General features: G+C 43.8%; 1 protein-coding gene across 3 annotated transcripts in view; it reads right to left on the bottom strand.

Annotated features, from left to right (window-relative positions):
* MUC13 (mucin 13, cell surface associated) overlaps positions 1-22054 on the bottom strand; it is a 648793-nt gene that overhangs the window by 138808 nt on the left and 487931 nt on the right. For all 3 annotated transcript variants that reach the window (XM_069224633.1, XM_069224634.1, XM_069224636.1), the window contains one exon: positions 2831-2965. In XM_069224633.1, the coding sequence (XP_069080734.1) occupies positions 2831-2965 (135 nt within the window). The remainder of the gene's footprint in view (positions 1-2830; positions 2966-22054) is intronic.

Genomic DNA, 22054 nt, shown 5'->3' with positions numbered 1-22054 from the left:
TATCAAAAGCGATACGGCACTGTATATACCATCTGCTTCAATATTTGTTTTTAAACACAGGACAGACTACTATAGTCTCAGTTTCAATAGAAACAGCTTAGTAACATTGCTATCCACATGCCTACCTCAAAGATATATTTGTTTCAATATGTATAGTATTGAGATAACAGCCGCTGTGTATTGTTGAAAGATATGATGCGTATAAGTCTTTTTCAAAATAGTTGTCGACACAGTTCTTTTACTGACTTTCACATTCAAATGCATATCTGTTGTCAAGAATCTCCTAGCTAAGATATGTATATTTTGATGAGGTGTAGGTCCGATAGCAAAAACATTTGCTAACTTGTCCGTGGGCTTACCTTGGTTTCCATAATTGCCACAAGCACATGCAATGTCACACAAAAGAAGATGAGATTTTTTTCACAAATTAGCAAACCACATCTGATAATTCACTGGTTCTTTGTGTCTTTCCAAAAAGCCTCTTTTGAATTTAATTGGTCAGAGGGTTGGGTTTTATTTTCCTAATAAGGATCCATTTTCTCTGGTATAAATGGGCCCTTCTCTATTTTTACAGTTCCAAATCAGGAGACATCAGTAGCTATATCTCCATTGCCCTTGTTGCCTATGTAGGACCCATTCCTTGTTCTTCTCCTCAGGTTGTAAGCCTGCCCCTGCAACTATTTTGGCAATGTTCACTTCCAGCATGCTCACTTCACCTTTGCAGCAGTGCCATCTGCACCTAACACCAGCATTTCACCTCATCTGACAAGGCCTTTTCTCAGATGGGCTACATCATTATGGCCATGTGAAACCCAGAGATCATTTTTCCTGGGTTAATTGCTCCTTAGAACGCTTGAGATAAGCAAGATGTCCCAAGATCCCTCAGCTCAAAAAGAACCTGGGTCATGGGTAGTGCATGGATATGGCCAATAAGCATCATTTAAATAAAAGCATTAGTTTTTGCGTATTGTATCCAGTTGCTCCTGCAGCCAGCTTCAACCCCAACTTAGGCTAACATTGAAGGTAAACATGATAGTCTATCTAGCATTTGCTTGCTGTACTTGGTTCCGTAGAGTGTAGAAATAGATTGGTACAGAAGGGAGCGTATGGACAATCTGAGTAATAATTTTCAAAAAGGATACAACCACATGTAATGTGGACCACCAATACTGCTCATTCTTAAAGAATAGCATAATTAAAGGTGTCAAAGGTTGCAGACAATCCTCAGAGGATGTATATTTGCGTTCAGAAAAATCATCATCCAATGAAGCTAACATATACCTTGGATGAAACCAAAATATCATCTGTCAAGGTAACTGAGCCTCAGGAAATATAGATTTAGCAGTATTAACTCTAGCGTGTTAACTCCACTGCACTAGCTCTATTTTCCGATTCTTTATAGATTTATGGAAGGCCTGTTATATTATGAAATGATGCTGATCCATACATGGATTTTTCAACAAGAGTGAGATTAACAGTTTTTGTGTTTTTCCTTGGTTTGGAGTTTTTGTCCAATCAGGCCTAATTTCTGCTTAATCTGACTTGGTTTATGCCTTACCAAACTATTGGGGAGGTAGAAAAGGCACTCTTAGTCAAATATTGTTCTTGTTCTTCCATGCCAGACAAACTCATTAATTTGGTAAATACAAATTTGACTTGGAGGATACAGTACAAGTGTATAGTTTCCTTTCTTATGAACCTGGATATCTCTAATGCAGGGTCTTCAAACTTGGGGGCGATGCCTCCTAGTGGGGCCTCAAGTGATCCCAGGAGGGATGCCAGGGTCTGGCCGAAATAAGTATTATGCTTATAACAGGGCTTTGTTTTAAGCTGAAAGAAATAAGCAGCAGTAAAGCGCTCTGTAATGGGCCATCAATATCATGTTTTGTCACTTATAACCAAGCTGGGAGTATGTGTCAAAAAGAAAAAGACTCCAAAAAACTCTTCAAAACCCCTGCCCCCACTCTTTTTATATAAAGTTGTCTTCAATTTGCCAATTATTTTGGAACCTTTCTTCAATTAAAATGTAATATTTTACATGTTTTCTATATTTCTGCTGAATGTAAGGTTGATAATATACACCTGGGGCCTTATTTACAGTATAGAGGGAATTGAAAGTACTCCAGTTTCCAAAGGAAACTCTAAATTTGGAGTAGAATCCACAAGCTGAATTTCCTCCTCAATTTTATCTCTAAGGAGTAGCATAGCTAGCCTGTTGGTTCTATTCAAAATTGAGTTTCCATCAGAAATTAGAGGATTTCCAATGCCCTCCAATTGGGGCCTCTACATTCTTTCTCAATATGTAGTTAAATGTAACAGATTTTGCTTTCTATTTTATTTACATTTTCATGGATCCAACTAGTTATTAATGTATGACTTAAATAACTTATATATTTTTTAATTATATTTTGACATTAGCAACATGATAACATTTCAATAAAGTATCTGAATACAAATAAGAATGCAAAATATTTTCTATATATTTGTGATTCACTTTTACCATCTATTAAAAAGTCAAAATACCTAAATAATAATGATACCATGAGCACTGTATTAATTGTCTTCCCTTGGTCTCATAATTTAGCGAATCATGCTGCATTATTTCATACACCCCAGCTATATAATTTGGTCATCATCTGCACCCTAATTCCACTCCACCTCAAGGAATATTTGTTTTCTATTATGTAAAAGTGAATTGGCTGCAATATCTTTATTACATTATTAGAGAAGTGTCATAACACTTTTTAAAGCACAATAATAAATGCACACATTAAGTACAATTTTAGCCACACATTGTAAAAAAGAGCAGTGCACAGAAAGGCTGAATTACCTCTGCACGTTGGAGATTCTTCAAACTGTTTATAAAATCCATGTTTGCATTTGCAGTTTAGAAATGTACCATTTTGTAGTGACTCACACTCTGTTGTTGCTTCATCACAATAAGCAGACTTGCAAGGAGTAGATGCTAAAATATAAAAGTACTTTATTTATTAATTTTTACGAATGCATGTCCTAGGATCAGAAATACAACAAAGGGGTTAGTCAAACATTTCAGGCTGTGGACTTTTTTAACACATTTGAATTCTAAACAATTATTGAATCTTCACTTTTGTAAAACCAGAAAGCAATTTACAGAGCTCACGCTGCTCATAATTCAATGGATTAAAGGCTAGATGCAGAACGATTAGTAAAAGCAACTACCAAATAGTGACTGTTGTTTGTGACTCTTTGCTAATCGCTAATACTAATGTACAAAGGGATTATTTTACCCCCTGGCCCCCGAATAGCAACACATAGTGGGCTAAAAATAGACTTATGTCATGAATATTAACAAGGTAGGTCACAATTTGTGACCCACTACGATTCGCTGTCATCACAGTGATGGTAGACGGCTGGGGTCAGAAGACCAACATGTCTGTGATTGGTTTTTAAAAACGTTTGTTTCATTTTTTTTAAGTAGGTAATGGTCCACTGCAGCACTGCTTGCTCTTAAAAATATTTTTTCAACCATTCTCAAAGAGGAAGGGGGGTCACCAATTAGGTAAGGTCTAACATCGAGATTTGCCCTACCTCAACTTACTGATTTGTCTTTATTTATGTTGAACAGACAAGAGTGTAGTTAATGTCAATTGAATTAGAAAACTTTTGTAATTGTTTTTTTACTCATTCGCAGACAAGTCACACTGTGATTAGTTAGCAAGCCATGCTGGTTGGTTATTGACAGAGTCAATGAGTGATAGGTAGACATTTGACAGAGTCATGATAAGATTGGATGTTTTTCGCCAAGTTGTTTTGAGTGATTTTTAGATTGTTTTTAACCAAAGCAAAGGGAGCTGTATTAAAAAAGCCTTAGACATCTGTTGAATCTTCTACTGAAGGGCACAAATTACCCACCAAGGAAAATGCATGCACATGAAATGATTACGGACATTGGGTTCTATATATGTACCTGATTTTCTAAATTGCATGCCTTTACCTTTTATGATAAAACTTTACAGCTTCCTTTAGACAATACTTTTTTTTAATAAAAATATTTTATTCCGATTTTACATAGCAACAGTAAAACAAATAGCACAATACAGGGCTCATCTCACAGCATATAATGTTCAGTTCACAATCATGGAAAAATTCTAAAATCCTATCTTGCTATAGTTTGACCCATTACATCTGTGCAATAAGCCATGGTAGTCCCACTATTTTTTCCATATTCTGTCATATTTGCGGGGGCATCACCGGGCCTCATAGATGTATTCCTCTATCTTGCCACACCACTCCATAACCCGAGTCCATGCCGAAATTGAGGGGGCCCTTGAGGAGGTCCAACTACGGGAAATATCCCCTTTAAATATTATGGAGCCCACCCTAACCAATGTTCATCACCCCTGGGTCCTCCCAGGTCATCAAGTATACTAAGCACAGCGACCCTAGGATCCATGGCCATGGTCATACACGCCACAGCAGACAAAACAGCTTCCCAGTAGACTTGTATCATAGGACATTGCGAGGACAACATAAAAAAAACCTCCCACTTGATCATTGCATCTATAACATGTTGGTGAGGCACAGAGGCCCGCTTTCTGCAGGTGTGGGGGGGGGGGGCGGTCATGAGGCTGGATGTAGGTACTTAAACTGCATGAAACAGGGTAGAGCTTAGATCCAGAAGGTATGGTGGGCCATACATGCATCTCTCCAAACCGCTTCATCCAGTTCCTCAACATGGCCCTCCCACCTCTCTCTCAGTAATGTGGGCACATGCACTGCCAGGGACTTATAATTCTGGAAACCCCCACCTTGTCTAAGGGACCCAGGAGAATCTTATTTTCCAAGAGGCTGTATTCCAGGATCTCTTGAAGGGTGTAATGGTATGTTTTAGGACATGTTGTAACTGTAGATAACAACAGAATTGGGTCAGGGCATATGAAATTTAACTTTGAGCTCATGAAATGTCTTCTTGTGGCTACCACTCCACACATCTTCGAGCCTTGATATCTCAATGGAGACCCCTCCCCTAAACTCTTCTATCTTGGGTATCTACCTAAGCCACTTGCCCACCCACAACGAGGCCTCCACGGGCAACTTGTGGTTCCATCCCAGCCATCACGTCCAGGTCGTGGTTGCCCATTGGTAAAGGTGCACATCAGCCCTAGCGAGGCCCCCATAATACGTGGGCCGTGTGCACTTGCCGAGGGATATCTTGGAGAGGCCACCAGCCCGGGACACTGAGAAGGCCTCCAAAAGCACTCCATTAACCCTCACATGGGTCCGGGTGCTCGCTTAAAGATCCCTGATGTAAGTTTAAAATTGAGGCCCAGGGCCCGCTCTCTAAAGCACCTCGAAGCAAGCTCAGTCGATTGTATCAAATCCTTTTTAGATGCTGAATAGCATAAGGGATGCCATACCACACAGAGACCTAATATGGAACAGTGGTATGTGTAATCTGCAAATGCAGTGTCTAGTACTTTGTCCGGGGATGAATCCACATTAGTCGCTGTGGACTAGCTTATGAATAACTGTCATCAGGCAGTTCGTGTCAACACCAGGACAGTGCGCGCTCTACGGGCATCTAGAATGCAAAAACCCAACACTCGCAAGATAATGTAATTTATGAATTGTGATGATATGTTATTGTTTAACCTTTTGCATTGCAGAATTCCATCCAAAAGATTCATTTTTAAGGTGCTTATAAATACTGTACATTTGCAATCTATTGCTGCAGACATTCAGAGTGTGTTAGGGTGTGGTCCCTTTCCAGGGCCTTCTAGAGACTTTCCCTGCAACATGCCTGGGCGTGGTTCTGGGCTGGGCCAAGACTCTATAAAAGAGAGTCAGCCCAACTTCCAGTGCTCACTATTCAGAGGTCCCGGTGCAGAGCAGCAGCTTCTTCCTGAGCTCCTGTCCCGGTGGCCTATTTTGGATTTTCCAGTCTCCTGCGCTCATCTCTCATTGGTGATCACTGTTTCCAGACGGTAAGACGGTGTTTGGACTTTTCCCAACACCGTAATTGTGCATTTTCATATTCTAGATTTTAATTCTTAAATGAATAACAGATTACTTGTGTGCTGCCATTTTCTGACATTTGTATGGTGGTTTGCAAATAGGGAGGACGCGCAATTTATTCCATAAAGATTTGACTTCGTTATTACATTGTTCTTCATTGCGCGCTGATATTTCTTGACATTTACATGATGTTTTACGAGTTGGCAAGACGTGCAACTTGTATCATAAGCATTTAACTTTGTTTTTCATTGCGCGCTACCATTTTCTGGCATTTACATGGTGGCATTCGAATTGGCAACACGCGCAATTCTTTCCTTCAGTGTTTTTTCATGTTATTCATTGTGCGCTACCATTCTTGGCATTTGCATGGTGGCATTTGAATCGGCAAGACATGCAATTCTTTCCCTGAGTGTTTTTCATGTTGTTCATTGTGCGCTATCATTTCTTGGCATTTGTATGGTGGCATTTGAATCGGCAAGACGCGCAATTCTTTCCTCGTGTGTAAATAATGTAAATTACTGTGCGCTACTATTCTAAGACATTTTCTTGGTAGCATTTCAAGTTGACACGTTGCGTGATTTATTCCTTGAATCTACGTTGAGTGATTTCATGGTGCACAATCCTTTATGGTGTTTAATACTCATATAGAGGTCTGCAATGTGCGCAATTCACTACCCAATGTTTTTTCTGAGATGAACACAACAATACCAGAGTTCTAGATGTAATGCTGTGTGTTCCTGATATATATTCTTAAAAGGAGATTCATATGGTTGTTTAGAAATTGCTCAGAGTGTTTCCTGATTCTCATGCTAAAGAAAGTACTCGAATCTGAAAGTCCTATTTAACTTTTCCTGTTTCCTCCTCAGGCATTCGGTCATCTAAAGCCTAGTCAGTTTTAGGACTATTCCCGGGTTGTTCATGTTTTTTCAGAAAAGACGAAGCTTAGAGTTGTAGCATGGTGCTGATTTCATGAGATGTAATTTTGATGTTGTGTTTTAACCTTTTGCTTCCTACAGATCTCCTTCCCAGCTGTTCCCGTCCTAATCCCCTTTTCCCCACTTGGACTCTCTTAGACTCTGTGATAAATCTAATCAGAGTATTGGAGCTGTCTTGTGGTGGAAGTGTTGGGAACGTGCACAGACCCCGAGGATCTGGTGACTCTGACAGTTCGCCAGTAGCTTGGCATTGAGCTTGTTTTCGCTGGTAATAAAGGAGATGGGTCTGAAGAAGGAGCAGATAGGTTGTTGATACCCCGACTTGGGAAGCACCACTATCCTGGTTTGATCTATCTAAGGGGGAAAGTGGCCCCTAGCTACAGCCTCTGCATCCAATCTAAGGAGGGGTGGAATGATGTCAGGGCAAAGTTTATGATAGAACTCCGTGGAGAGTCTGTCCAGGCCCGGTTTTACTTGGGTTAAGCTTCGACAGGGCATCCCCTATTTCCTCTGTGGTGATGTCAGACTCCAAGATGGCCCTTGCTTAGGTGGATATATGGGACAGGGGGAGCTCCGGCACCAAGGGAGATGATAATTTCATGTCCGGGCATTTACGACCTGCATAAAGATTTGTACAGGATTTGGCAAATGTGGCGGGTATACCATGAGAAATCTCCACCCATTCCCCAGAGTGTCCCGGGATCGGGGTATCACCCTATTTTTGATGGGTGGCCAACCAGTGCAGTACTTTGCTAGATTTTTCCCCCATTCATAAACCTTTTGAGTGGTTGCCATACAGCACTTCCGGGCCTCATTCAAGCATAATTGGCAGTTGATCTCCAGCTGGCGTATGTCTGACTTGCTAAGTGACCCTGGCTCCCTGTGATCTCAGATTGCTATGGAATGCTCAAGCTCCACCACCCTGCCTCGCTTATCATACTCTGTGCCCGTAAGATAGAAGCGAGCTACGCCTCTCATGTAAGCTTTTCCCATTTCCCACAGGGTATTAGGGGAGTCAACCAAGCCCTCATTCACCACCAGGAAGTCTTTGTATTTCCCCTGAAGGTGCTCTACAAACTTGTTCTCCTGCAGAAACCATGCGTTGAGGCACCTGATTAGGCGACTGCTTTCAGGAGTCACATCGAATCAGAGCACAGCTGCTGCTTTATCTGATAAGCCCCTTGGCAGAATCTGAGACCCCGTGCTCCATGGGAGGTCATTGGCAGGCACACACCAATGCACGAACAAGTAGTCGATGCAGGAGAGCATGTTGTGCTTGGCTGAAGCATGGGTAAAGCCGAGATCCCTCACCATGCATCACTGAGTTCCAGTCCCTCCACCCAGCCCTCCAACTCTCGACCACGGCAGGGAGTGTGTCCCTTTGGTCCATGCAAATCGCAGTACCCCATTATATAGTTGAAGAGGCTCCCAGAAATGTCACTCCCTGCAAAAGCTTGGCGACCAAGTTCCCCAGGGCCTCAGGTGTAGTCTGATGTAGTGCTGGGAGGATGTAAATGCTTAGAAGTCTGTACAGGCTACCCTTCATGAGGCCTTCAATAAGGATATATCTGCCAGTGGTATCCATTGTGACCTTAGTCACGGCCATTGGTAAGAAGTTGTGAAGGAAGATAGCCACCCCGTATATCCCACAGTTTAGTGCACAAGAAAAAAACTTTAATATACCCTTGCGGGCTAGGAAATGACAGTTGACGCCCTGAAGATGTGTTTCCTGCAGGAATACTAATTTTTGGGGAGCTCCGATGGAGGAACTAGAATACTGCTCCCCTCTTAATTCAGTCTACGAGACAGTTAACATTCCAGATAGGGACTGAGAGAGATGGAGCCATGGTAGGATTGTACTGGGCAAGTGGCAGGCAGTGGGATCTTGTGTGGTGCCACAGGACAGAGATGAGAGGAAGGACAATTACAGAAAACAATCCTGTCAGAAGGGCAATCAAATTGGTCATCCTGTCCAGCCCCGATCTCACATACATCCAAGGCACAACAAAACAAAACCAACATAAAGTACCCAAGTAAAAACAACCACCCAATCCCCATAATTCCCACCACCCTATGCTTCCTACCCTGAAGAACCGTCTGTTGCCCTTACCCAATATAGTGTAGAACAAACTATCTAGCTAATGGGGGGAGGGATATGTAACTGTACCAGGACAAGGGTCACCCCCTCGGCTACCACATACAATGTAACAATACTATATCAGGATACCATGGTCCTGGCATGCTAACAGTATCAAATCCGAATATGAGATAATGCGGTCCAGAATCGACCTATACCCTTGCTTGGTCATATTGGGCTGCATGTTATCCTGCATCGGTCGGTCCTCCCAGCCTCCCTCCGATTCAAAAATTGTGCTGTGAGGGAACTCAGAGTTGCCCCAGGACGAGGCTTTTGGGCCAGGGAACAGTGCGCCTGATCTATAACAAACCAGTTGGAAAGGTTGGAGGGGTCTATCCAGGATCGAAGCCACTGTTCCAGGAAGTCTTCCTGGCCTTCAACCCCTTCTGGGAATCCAATGAAACGCAGGTTGTTGCGCTGGACCCTGTTTTGTTGTCTTCTGCACGGTCTTGCAAGCTTTTTGAATCTTTATTTTAGCAGACCACTTCCAATGAAAGGTATTTAACTGTATCCTCAAGGGTCTCCTCCCTCTCAGAGACCCTGCCAACTGTTTGCCCAAGATCCTCCTGGAGTAAGGACACATCTGTCTCCACCTTCCCTATTTTGGTTGCCAGGGCCATCATGCACTTTTAAATGGCTTGTAGAATGAGGGCAGTGGTGTCACCCCTCACTGGCACATCGCCTGCAGTGGCAACCTCTGAGGGTCCTTATACCATGATCCGGGCTGTGTACTTATCAATTTTGTTTGCCCTCTGGAACTGTGTTGCGCATCTTGGCCCTCCCGGAGGTGGAAACACTGGAGACCACGGGCTTTGAGGTATTCTCATGTGACAATATGTTGCGGAGGAAGCAGGGACGTTTCAGGATTAGTAGGCTGGTCAACAGTTAATAGGGAGGGGTAAGGACTAACCTGCTTCCATCGGGGATCCATGGAGACGGGCCCCCTCGAGCAGCAGGAGTAGCCGGACACTCCCTCACACCCGGGATCCGATAATATGAACTGTAATCACTCCACCCACAGCCCCCAGAAATGGCACAGTCCATGCCAAAAGAGTGCCTGGCTGCTAGGAGTAGACAGTAAGCACAGAGATCATCAGTTAGTGGGTTGATCTGTAGAGGCTGGCTGAGGCAGGTGTAAGGGGTAGTGAGCCAGGAGTCACCCCCTCCGCAGCGGTCATAAGTAGTATAAAGATGAACAATGCAATGGAGATATCCGTCCTTGGGGGTCAGCATTGAAGGAGCTAAGGCACATCAAAGGTGGGGCCTTGCTGCCGTCCAAGGCCTCCCAGGATTTAAGGTGTCTAAAGGGTAGGGAGGTGTCCCATCTACTTGCCACAAGGCTGGGCTCCTGATGTCAGGACCAGGCCCAACCAGAACCACCACCCAGGACCCTGGTGAAAGTATCCAGTACTAAGTAATTGAAGAGATATACCTGTTGTTTTTCAAACCCAGATTGATCTACCTGTTACTACAGTATTGCAAGAGACTTCCAAAGACAGAACAATTAATGTTGGTCTCTGAAAATCAAACTTTGAGAAATGTTACAGAAGACAATTGATTTAAATAGATTATTGTCAAATAATGTTGATGAAATGAGATATTTGATTAAGGAAACCGCCAGATGTGCATATGAAGCTCATGATAAATTAGAGCATTTAGCCGATGAGTGTGAGGCCGACACTATTAAAATAAAGAATGTGAGGAAAATTTTAAAAATGGGTTTGGCATACGATGAAATAAAAGAAATAGGTTGATGACTCTTAGAGCTCACATTAAAGATTTAATTGAGAAAACAAGAGAAATAAGTGATTTGTAGTAGTTAAGTGAAAGGTGGAAGATAAGAAAGGCAAGGAGAAAGAAAGGAAAGGAATCAACAATTGGATAGCGGGATCGACTTGTGATTTGGATGTGGGACCAGGAATATTTTTTCAGTTTTCCTTTAGGGAGGTCATAGAGGAACTTGGGGCATTTGCCTTGGATAAGAGCTGGTTTATTGCTTTTACTGCAGATTTTCCAAAACTAAGAGAAGAGCCTGAACGTTGGTAAAAGGAGGTTCAGAGGCAGATGATGGTTTCACAAATGCTATGAACTGACTTTAACTCATTATTTGAACCTCCTAGTGGTTCGTGGTCTGAATATATACTCAGCTATTGCTTGGACAACTGAGGAACCAGCTATAGTTGCTCCAAATCATGCTCCTTCTGATGAGGTAACTGATAAATATAGACAGATGAATGAGCATTTGAAAAAGAAGGTGTCTGATAAAGATGTTAAGTGGTCAAATATCTGAGAACCTCATTGGAACCAAATGAGTCAGCACATGCTTATTTGAGAGGCTCACACAGATTTTTAAGGGAATAGCGGAGTTGATCATCCTAAGAAAGATCATTTTAGCACATTTGCTTCCGAGTTTGTTATGGGTTTGCGACCTAAGTTAAGCAATCATGTACAATAAAGTGAGCTGTGTTGGCAGGCAAAGAGTATAGATAAGATTTTGAAGCAGCCCAAATACAGTAGTGGCTGTTACGATGCAATGCCGAAGAGAATCAAGGAAAAGCTGATGATTGCTCAGACAAAATAATAGAAGAGAAGTACACAGACTCAGTTGATAGGTTCAGATATGGGTTATTTTCAATCTGGAAGTGCTGGAATGAAAGGAATGACTCAGATGCAATATGTAAGAGTGGGGAATGAAGTAATGAAAATGGAAGATAATGGAAGAGGAATGAGGAACAGCTCTGGGGTTAATGCAAATGTTGTACTGATAAAAATTAACACTGCTTGTCACTTCTGTGATAAAACTGGGCACTGAAAATGAGATTGCAGACAGAATCCAGATAGAACTCAGAATTTATTCATTAGAAGTCGAGAAATACATTGTCAATAGTCCTTTCACGTCCACTTCTGTGCAGGGTGTGCTTGAACAGAAACAATTTTGTATGATGATATCTTCAGCCCCATTGTGGCAGCAAAATGTTAAAAACAAAATGCTGTATAGTTCAGAATACTTGATTATGAGTTATGATTCTTCTTAGTTTTCGTTAGGGAATAACTCACAATGACAGTGCCTGAGAACAATCCTAGAGGTAGATCAAAGTGGCCCATCTGCTGATAGTGAATTCAATGCCCATCCTGTTTCATTTTTAATTGATTAGGGAGCGCCCTGTTCCACAGTTCATTCTGTGGAAGTCTCAAACCTACTCGCCTTGGAAAAAGAAATTCAAGTTGTAAGGATAAGTAATGAACACATTTTTAATCAGGTTACAGCTGACCACCTAGTTAATGAAGATCACACATCAGTTCATTTGTGTGATTCAAGTCCCATGAATTCATTAATCAGAGTCTTGCTGTGAAAAGTGAATTGTGTGATTTATTGCATACTGAATGGTGTTATGATTGAAATACAAGATGAGGATTCAGTTTTTTAAAATCAAAACATGTCTCAAGGGTACAATGCAGTATGCTTCCTTTCTCAAATACTTGAAGCTTCCTAATGTAATTTCAGCTCAAGTGGCAGAGTTGGCTGCATCAACGATAGCTTGCTAAATGTCTGAAGACTTAAACATGCTAAATTATACATGAAACCAGTATGGTTCTGGTGTGGTGCATGATTTTTGACAACTGTGGTCCCAAAGATGTTTCATGAAATCTTCTTGAGCCCCTATAAAGAATAGTCTATACACTTGATCTCTTGAGCAATTCAGCAGGCAAAAGAGATTGCTGTAGTGCAGTGTGCTGTCCATAAGGCTGGAACACAATTTGGTTACTGTTAGATCTGTCAGCCTTGTGGTGGTCTTCCCCCAAAGATTTTGGGCCATATTTACAAGAAAGTGGCGCATCAGCTTTGATACGCCACTTTTCTTGCACCCGCCCTGTACCCCCCTAATGACATCATGTGGGGGCTGTATTTAAAATAGGGTGCACCATGGCACACGTTAGGACAATAGCGTCATAATTTATGATGATATTGTGGTACTTTGCAGGATTAGCTCCATAATTTGTGCCACTAATCCTGCAAAGTAAAGGGAGGTCCATTGAAAGTAATGGGCATGTCATTTTAACACCTGCCTAATGCTAACAATGGTGCAGTGAATTGTAAATTTCACTGCGCCATATTTATGGGCCTCCCTGCATGGGAACACCCCCCCCTGCATACACTATGCCTAGCATAAGCATAATGTTGGGCAAGGGGTTACAAAGTGGCACAATGCATGCATTTCACCACTTTGTAAATATTGTGAAGGAGAATGGCCTCCTTTACGCCACATTAGCATAAAATAAAATATGCTAATGTGGCGCTAAGAGGCGCTGGCCTAGTAAATCTGGCCTTTTGTCTTTACCCTACTCTGTTTTGCTGAATTTGTTTTTATTGGCATTAGGACTCTGTGCATAATAACACTGCTACCCAGAGCTAAAGTGCTTATGATCACTCCCCTAAACATGGTTTAATTGGCTTATGTGAAGTTCAGTCCAGTAAATACTATAGAGAACACATACGTCTTGATCAAAATAAGATGGGTTTATTTGCCAAAAAGAAGCTCCAGCCACTGCAGGGTACAACATACAACTTCAGTTCTCTCTTGCTCCAACTCCAAATACTTGAACACAAACATCCTTATAGCCAATGAAATTGGGCATATATCACAAAGGGAAAAAATAGGGGTGAAAGGAATATACAAACAGCTAAGCAATGAGACAATACCCCACCCCGAACCCAAAAACAATATGTACATAAGTAACATCATATGAACAGAACATATCTTAAATTCAAAAGCAAAAAAACAATAATGTATAATTCATATAACTTAAAATATGTAATGTCTTTAAAATCACCATTACACAGTAAAAGTACCAGATACTCATTTAAAAGACTTCATTTCTTTGAAATCACCACTACACAGTTTAAGTTCCAGATCCTCCCATCACCCACCGTGACTTCCCCCATGAACACCTTGACCATTTTATGAGTTGTACTGTAGTGTGAAACTGAACCCTCAGAATTTTTTGATAGCTCTACCCTAACCACATCTCCCAACATCACCTCCACATGTTTGACAGCCTTGGAAGATTTACTTCAGATTCCTGTCCTCTTGAATTCAAAGCGTAACTCTTTCTAAGCGCTTCTAACACAATTTGTCACGCAAGAGATTTCTTTCGAGATTCAGTCATCCATGGTGGGAGCATTTTAGTATGTGTGTTGTGTTTTCTAAACTGTACAAAAAGACTCAACTCATAGTAGAATGTGGTGTGTACCTGTATTCTTCTACCCTGCATTTTGCCATATCAATCCAATGTCCAACTTTCAATTGAACAATCTGACTAGTTGTCTTCAGCGTTCTAATCAGCTTCTCGACCATGCCATTGGACCTGCGATGTTATGAGGTACATTTCTTGTGCCTAACCCCTCTTGCTTCCAAAAACTCTTCCATGGTCTTATAAATTAACTGCACACCACTGTCCATCAAAATACATTTAGGATTACCTTCTCGGTCAAAAACCTCAGACAAAAACTTCACACCTGATCAGGTTGTAATTTCTGTGGTAACCACTAGTTTTGACCACCTAGAATAAGTGTCAACCAATACTAACACATACTTAACTGTGGATCCATAATTTGTGGGTCCCAGTATGTCCAAAGCCACATCATCCCAAACCTCCTTCGGAATTTCACGACAAATCATGGGTGGAGTTCTAACCTTAAGCGTTTTATCTTCCGCTTTACACTCTCCACACTCCCTGACTATCCTTTTCACCATTAAATCCATGCCAGGACACAAATAAATAGATCTCAGTCTCTCTTTAGGCTCGCAAAGTCCTGATGCTCTTCCCGGGCCAACCATATAACATGCTCTCTAAACCCCAGAGGAGCAATTAACTGGCAACCTCTTAATACTATGCTATCATTGACAGAGAGTTCCTCTGAAATTTTACCATACCTCTTTAACTTCTCATCAGGAGTCCAAGTATTTTTCCCTGAAATTACACCATCTTGCACTATTTTCATTTCCTCGTCATCTTCTAATTCAGATAACCATTCACTCTCTGACACACAACTGCCAGTAAGAACACACACCTTGATCTCTTCTTCTGTCCACCATACTTCTTCACCAAGCTTTTACTCTTGGGTGCAATATATTGCATGGTATATATCACATGTGTAAATAATGATCAATCCAAGAGAAAAGAAGTAAACAATACAAGACAATGTACAGTAATACCAAGTGAGATATAATAACATTTTACAGGGTACACAAACACCGGTACTGAAATAAAAGTACCCGAAGTCCACCTAAAGGGATTTAAATATTGTGAAGAAATACAGAAAACTGCACAACTGGAAGTCCTATCTCTATTTTAAGTATATTATCTTTTTGTTTTAGTCCTATGTTTACGCTTATTAAACCGTCTGAACTGGAAGACAATACTAATATCCTGTTGAGATGAGAGACTGCAGGGAGCGACCGGAGATGCTGCCGGGAAGAAGAAAGGAAAATGTAATCTTTGTGTTTATTCACATTTAAGACAAGAACTGGAGTGGGCCACGTCGGGCAAATGTAGCTGAAGGCATCCGAGTTTTTGTGCAAGGAGAAGAGAGCTGGAGCGTCTTAGTTTAAATACATATTTCTACTATTTTAGCGCCGCATTTGCGCCTCTTTTCGACGCAAAACCGGCGCAAACTTACAAAATACAATTGTATTTTGCAAGTTTGCGCCGTTTTTGCGTCAAAAAATGAGGCAAATACGGCGCTAAAATAGTATAAATATGGGACAGCGCAGGGAAATGCGTGTGCAGGGGGTGACTAGTGCAAATAGGAATTAAGCACAGTACAATAATGTTTGACATGGCACGATTCACAGCACGGGACAAAACATCCAGAGCTCCGCGCTGAATGTAAGAAGCACGGTTGAACAGAAACACAAGCAAAATAAAGCACGACCATAGCACATGCTAAGAAGCGCGCGCGATGAGGTGCTAGAAAATAAAGTGCGCTCGTATGAAGTTGATGAAGCTTTCTTACAATGATGATTGAATAAAGTATTGAAGCTCCTTCCTGTTTCTTCCTGAGATTCCAACTAGATAGTCGCCACTGTGAAGTTCAATCCAGTAAATACCATTGAGAACGCATAAGTCTTGATCCAAATACGGTGGGTTTATTTGCTAAGAAGAAACTCCAGCCACTGCAGGGTACAGAATACAGCTTCAGCTCTCTCCTGCTTCAACGCCCAATACTTGAATACAAACATTCTCAAGTGGAATGGAATAGGGCATATAATATAAAGGGGAAATATAGGGGAGAAAGGAATGAGACAATATCACATTTTACACAAGATTGGCATACTTAATTTATGTATACGTCCCTTGTAGTGTGGCATGAAATATACTCAGGTCCTGTGATTTAAATGCTACTCGTGGACCTGAGCACTTATTGTGCCACACAATTAAGTAGCACTTCAAAACATGCCCCAGGCCTGAAACTGCAGCATAAATGCAGTTTTAAACTGACAAATCGACTTGAAAATGTAATCTCCTTGTCAAACCTTAAACTCAGCATTTATTGCATATAGGTCACCCCTAATGTAGGCCTATATAGCCCACATGGCAGGGTGCACTGGAATTAAAAAGTTAGACATGTTCTTTAAGTTTTACATGTCCTGGTAGTTAAAAAAAAAACTCCTAAACTTGTTTTTCACTTCTGTAAGGCCTAACTGCCACATGGGAAAACAGTGGACTGCCTTATTACATTTGAAAAGTGCTAACTTTGATTGACCAAAGGTAGTCAGTTTATCTTTGGTGTCTATGGAATTGTAATGAAAAATCCTCTTCAATGGTCAAGTCGGATTTTTTATTGCAGTTTTGAAAATGCCACTTTTAGAAAGTTGCTGCTCTCTAGCCCTTAACCCATTTTTTGCCTGCAGCCTATCTTGGGTCACATGGCTGGGTGTAACTGACAATTAGACTTTGCGAATTCCTCCCAGACAGTCACACAAAAGAGGGATTGGGTGTGCCTGAATGGGTCATCTGCTGGTAGGATGTGGGCAAAGCTTTACAAACTTACAACTGAATAGGATGTGCTCTTCCTCACACAAAGGACTTATCACATCCACTTTGCACATTGACACTGCTGCCAGCTTGGAGCCTGGAGAGGGAGTTACAAAAAGCCAGGCACTTCAAAGTAGAAACCTCTAGAAACATCTACTAACATCAAAGGCAGAACTGGGTATAAAAATGGGGCCCTCAGACCCACTGTTCAGGTCACTCCTCAACCTGCAGAAGGACTCTCAGTGGACTGTCTGCTGCTGTGACCTGCTGTGCACTCTGCAAGATTGCTTTGCTGTACATGGAAGGGCTGATGTGCTGCGTGGAGTCTGCCTTGAGCCCTGAGAGGCCAGCCCTGCAGTTCGAGCCATGCATCTTTGCCTTTGCCAAGGACTACCAGAGTGTCTCCAAGGGGTAGTTTGCTGGCCTCCTGTTCAGCGCTACAGGAACATAAAAGGCTTCGACCATCTTGAACCAGCACCTGGACCCAGCCTCAGTGACTCCTGAACCCCCCAAGTGGTGTCCTACAAGTCCTGGACCCTTGGTTGTGGTGCTAAAGGTGCCCAGATAGCCAAAATCCAAAACATTTTGCCTAAAAACTGCTTTGAGAACCAAGGGGGGAGACCAGGACCTACCTGCTCGTCTATCCGCTCAAAGGTGGACCTGACTTCGCTGCTGCTCCCGCTAGTTCTTCTATGCAACAGCAAATCATGTTCAGCACTCATTAGCCAAAGGGGTATCTGTGCCACTGGAACTGCCTTTGGACACCATCTTACTGCCTCATTCGACTGGAGATTTTCAGGCTTCCAAAAAGACACTAAGGGGGTAATTTTGACCTTGGCGGTCTTTTTGAAAGACCGTCAAGGGACCGCCGTGCAGAAGACCGCCAGTGGTGGCGGTTTTCCGCTCGGCCTATTATGACCGTTGGCAGCTCTCTGTCCTTTTACGGACGGAGAGCCGCCAACAGCCATACTGGCGAGAGGCGGGGAAGTGGAGGTTGCTCCACTGCCACGCCAACAGAACACCGCCCAGCGAATCACGTCCTGTGATTCGCCGTGGCGGTGTTCTGATGGCGGTGTGGTGTCGGCGGAGCTGCCCCCATGGCTCCCGTCCCCTCCCGGAGGATCGTAGGATCAGGTAAATCGATCGTCCGTGAGGGGTGGGGGGGTGTTGGGTGTTGTGTGGGTGCATGGGGGTGTGCATGTGTGTATGTGAAGGGGGGTGTGAGTGCGTGTATGCTTGCAGGGGTGTTGTGTGTATGGGAAGGAGTGCGTGTATGTCTGTGGGTATGTCTGTATGGATGTGTGCGTGTATGTTTGAATGTGGGTGTGCGTGTCTGCCTGTGTGTGTGTATGTAGGCATGTATGTTGGCGTGTGTGCGTGTGAGTGTGTAGGTGGTGCCTGCAAGCGTGTCGTGTGGGTATGGGTGATGTGATGTTGGGGGTCGGAGTGGGGAGGGGGGCCCTGCCACCTTTGGGGGGTGGCAGGGGTGGTGGGGGGGTAGGGGAGGGAGTCGGGGTGGGGGTGAGGGGTGGGGGAGACCCCTATCAGTGCCAGGGAAGGAATTCCCTGGCGCTGACAGTGCTTACCGCCATGGATTTCATAGCAGTTCAAACCGCTGGAAATCCACGGCGGTAAGCCGGGTCAAAATATCGCCGGCGGTGTAGTGACGGCCGCCGGGCTGGAGACCCAGGTCTCCTGCCCGGCGGTCGCCTCTGCCCTGGCGGGCGGAACGGAGAACCGGCGGATGACCATGACGGTAACCGCCATGGTCATAATACCATGCAGTAAGACCGTCTTACCGCCGGTTCTCCGCCTTTCGCCAGGGTCCCAATGACCCCCTAAGAGCCTGACTTACGTGTTGGCGGTGACAGGTCCGCTGCCACTTTTTCAATAGAAACCCAGTATGCCGACTTGACAGTGTGCCTGACGGATTTAGAAGTTGGTGGTCCCGTAGACTTTAACTCACCGAGTCCCGCTGACTCCGCCAAGGATTCCTATGTGCCACAACAGCGACATAGCAAATAGTGACTGGCAGCAGGACCCCAGGACCACTACCCCCTTAGCAGATGTGGATGTGCCTTACTGCCAAGCAAAATGTGGCATTCTGACCTCCACTTCTGAGTTGGCAGATTGGGGTGAGGCGACTCACCTTTTTTCCGGATTCCACTTCAGTTTCCGGCTGGACACAGGGGTACAACATCTCTCTCGCTCCTGCCACTGGACCATGGAGAAAACACAACCCCCCAATCGCTGGACACAAACGTAGGGAACCCGCATTGTATGTGCACGCTGAGTGGTCACTGCAGATGAGCTCTGGAACACTGCAGACATATACATGTCACAATATTTTTTTAAAGTTAATGTGACATGCATATGTTGGGGACAAGAGTGGGTCAGACACGGATAGGGACACACTGGTACACAAAACATATCGCAAACATACACAATTGTCATTTTGGAGTCAGTATTCATTGCCAAATGAATGCTGGCACCACAACAGTGCAATCACACTTGTCAACTGTGTTCATGTGTACACATTGCAAGAGACCTGTACCTGTCATGTTGTGCTTTGAGTTGTGTGCATGACTCAGTATGTGTATGTGTGTGTGATGCGATTGGCTGGGTGAGGTGGGGGAAGCTGGAGGAGGTGAAGTGGTTGTGTCAGAATGTGTGCCACTTGCATATGGCATTGATGTTGTTGTGTATGTTGTGTTGTGTGTTGTGTTGCTGCATGCAACATTCAGGTGAGTGATGTTATGTGGCGGCCGTTGTCGTAATGTGTGTGTTGTTGTGATGTTGTGTCAGTTTGTTTGTATAGATGAGTTTGTAGTTGTGTTGGTTGTTGTAGTTGTGTCATGTGTGTGCAGCATCAATAGTATGTGTATGTTGTACGTCAATCTGTGTTAGCGGCATGTAAGTGTTTTGTTGTGGTGGAATGGCAATGGATAATGGTCTGTATGTGGTGTGTTGTGCCGTGTATGATGCAGGGGGACACATATGGGTAAGGTACAGTGTTTGTGTGTGTGTGTGTGTGTAAGTAACCTCTATTCTATAGCCGCTGACATTATCTGATGCCCATTAGGTCCAGTGATGTCCTCTCTCTGTCAGCAAACTGCCACCAGTACACTGCCTGCAGGACTGTAACATCTAAATACGGGTGACAGGAATCCACCTGATGGCAAGGAAGAGCACTCAGTTGTGGAGGTTGGCAGATCAGCCTCAGCACATCTAAATATAGCAGTCAGAACACCTTCGACTCAGCGGTCTTCTCAGGTTCGCTGCAGCGGAGGTTTGGTGGTAACACCACCAAGATCTAAATCAAGCCCAAAGTCCAAACATTGAATTCTTTACTGTGGCTTTGACCCAAAGTTTCCAGACAACTACGCTCCCTCCACAATCACTGCCTGCAGACTTGTTCCGCTGAACTTTACCTTCTCTGAACATTTTTTCTTGAAAATTCTTTTAAGTCTGAAAGTAAGCCCATTCCAATTCTTGTATCAAACGTGTGCTTCAGCACAGTCGGTCATATTTTTCGACTTTGACCCGGTCTCGATTGTCTAAGGTGGTCATTACAACATTGGCGGTAAAAGCCGCTTACCGCTGCGCAGAAGACCACCAACATACCGCCGCGGCTGCGGAATACCGCCACAGCTAATATGACCCACATCTCGAAATCCGACAAAATTCAGACACCCACACAAGTCCGCCACACCAAAGGTCAGTGATAAACTGGCGAAAACAAAACCTCCACCGTCACGCCAACAGAAATACGCCCACACTATCACGACACATGAATCCACGCGGCGGTCTTTTAACCGCGGTATTCCATTGGCGGTACACGCCGCCACGCTCAAAATACACACTCATATACAAAACACCGCCACATTGGACAATTCGAAATACACACACCTGATACACATACACACACCACTCCCACACACCCAATATAATATAAAACACACACCCACATCACCCACAAACCCCTACGACCACTATTACAGAGAGAAGGCCAGAGAGAGACACCACCATCCACAAACTAGCAGCCACAGGCACTCAACACCATCACCCACACAACTTCCACGCACAAAACACCACACACCACTACATATCACCACACTTATCACCACACACACCACCCCACATATCACCTACACCACCCCATGGCACGGCAAAGACACCCCAGGTTCTAGGAGGAGGAGCTCAGGGTCATGGTGGAGGAAATCATCCGGGTAGAGCCACAGCTATTTGGAGCACAGGTGCAGCACACCTCAATGGCAAGAAAGATGGAGCTATGGGGAAGAAGAGTCGACAGGGTAAACGCAGTGGGACAACACCCAAGAAATCGGGACGACATCAGGAAGAGGTGGAACGACCTATGGGGGAAGGTGTGTTTCGTGGTCTCAAGACACCACCTGGCAGTTCAGCGGACTGGCGGCGGACCCCCACCTCCTCCTCCACAACTAACAACATGGGAGGAGCAGGTCTTGGCGATTTTGCATCCTGAGGGCCTCGTAGGAGTCGGTGGAGGAATGGACTCTGGTAAGTCAAAGCTTTACTAATATATCACCCACCCTTCCTGCATGCCATCACACACTCCTACCCGTACCCTCACCCTCAGCACTCCACCAACTCAAATATACCCCACTATCACAAACCACCCATCCCAACACCAAGCCCTGCATGCAACCCCAACGCATGGACACCCATCACTAAAGCATGCCCACTGCACATACCCATACAACCCCCTAAACCATCATCACACAAGTTCCCACATAAGAATGCAAGCACTCGGGTACACCGGTCACCCACCCATTGCCCACCATGACACACACAGATGCAATAATTCATCTTTTACACCCCTGCAGGACCACTACCCAACGTCACCAGACAGGAGGGTCCAGACATCTCCACCCCACCCACAGAAGAGGCCCACAGTGATGACAGC

Source organism: Pleurodeles waltl, chromosome 3_1, assembly GCF_031143425.1.
Source record: "Pleurodeles waltl isolate 20211129_DDA chromosome 3_1, aPleWal1.hap1.20221129, whole genome shotgun sequence".
Taxonomy (NCBI): Eukaryota; Metazoa; Chordata; class Amphibia; order Caudata; family Salamandridae; genus Pleurodeles; species Pleurodeles waltl.
Note: the sequence above shows the minus strand (reverse complement) of the source record. Positions and strands in the feature narration are given on the sequence as shown.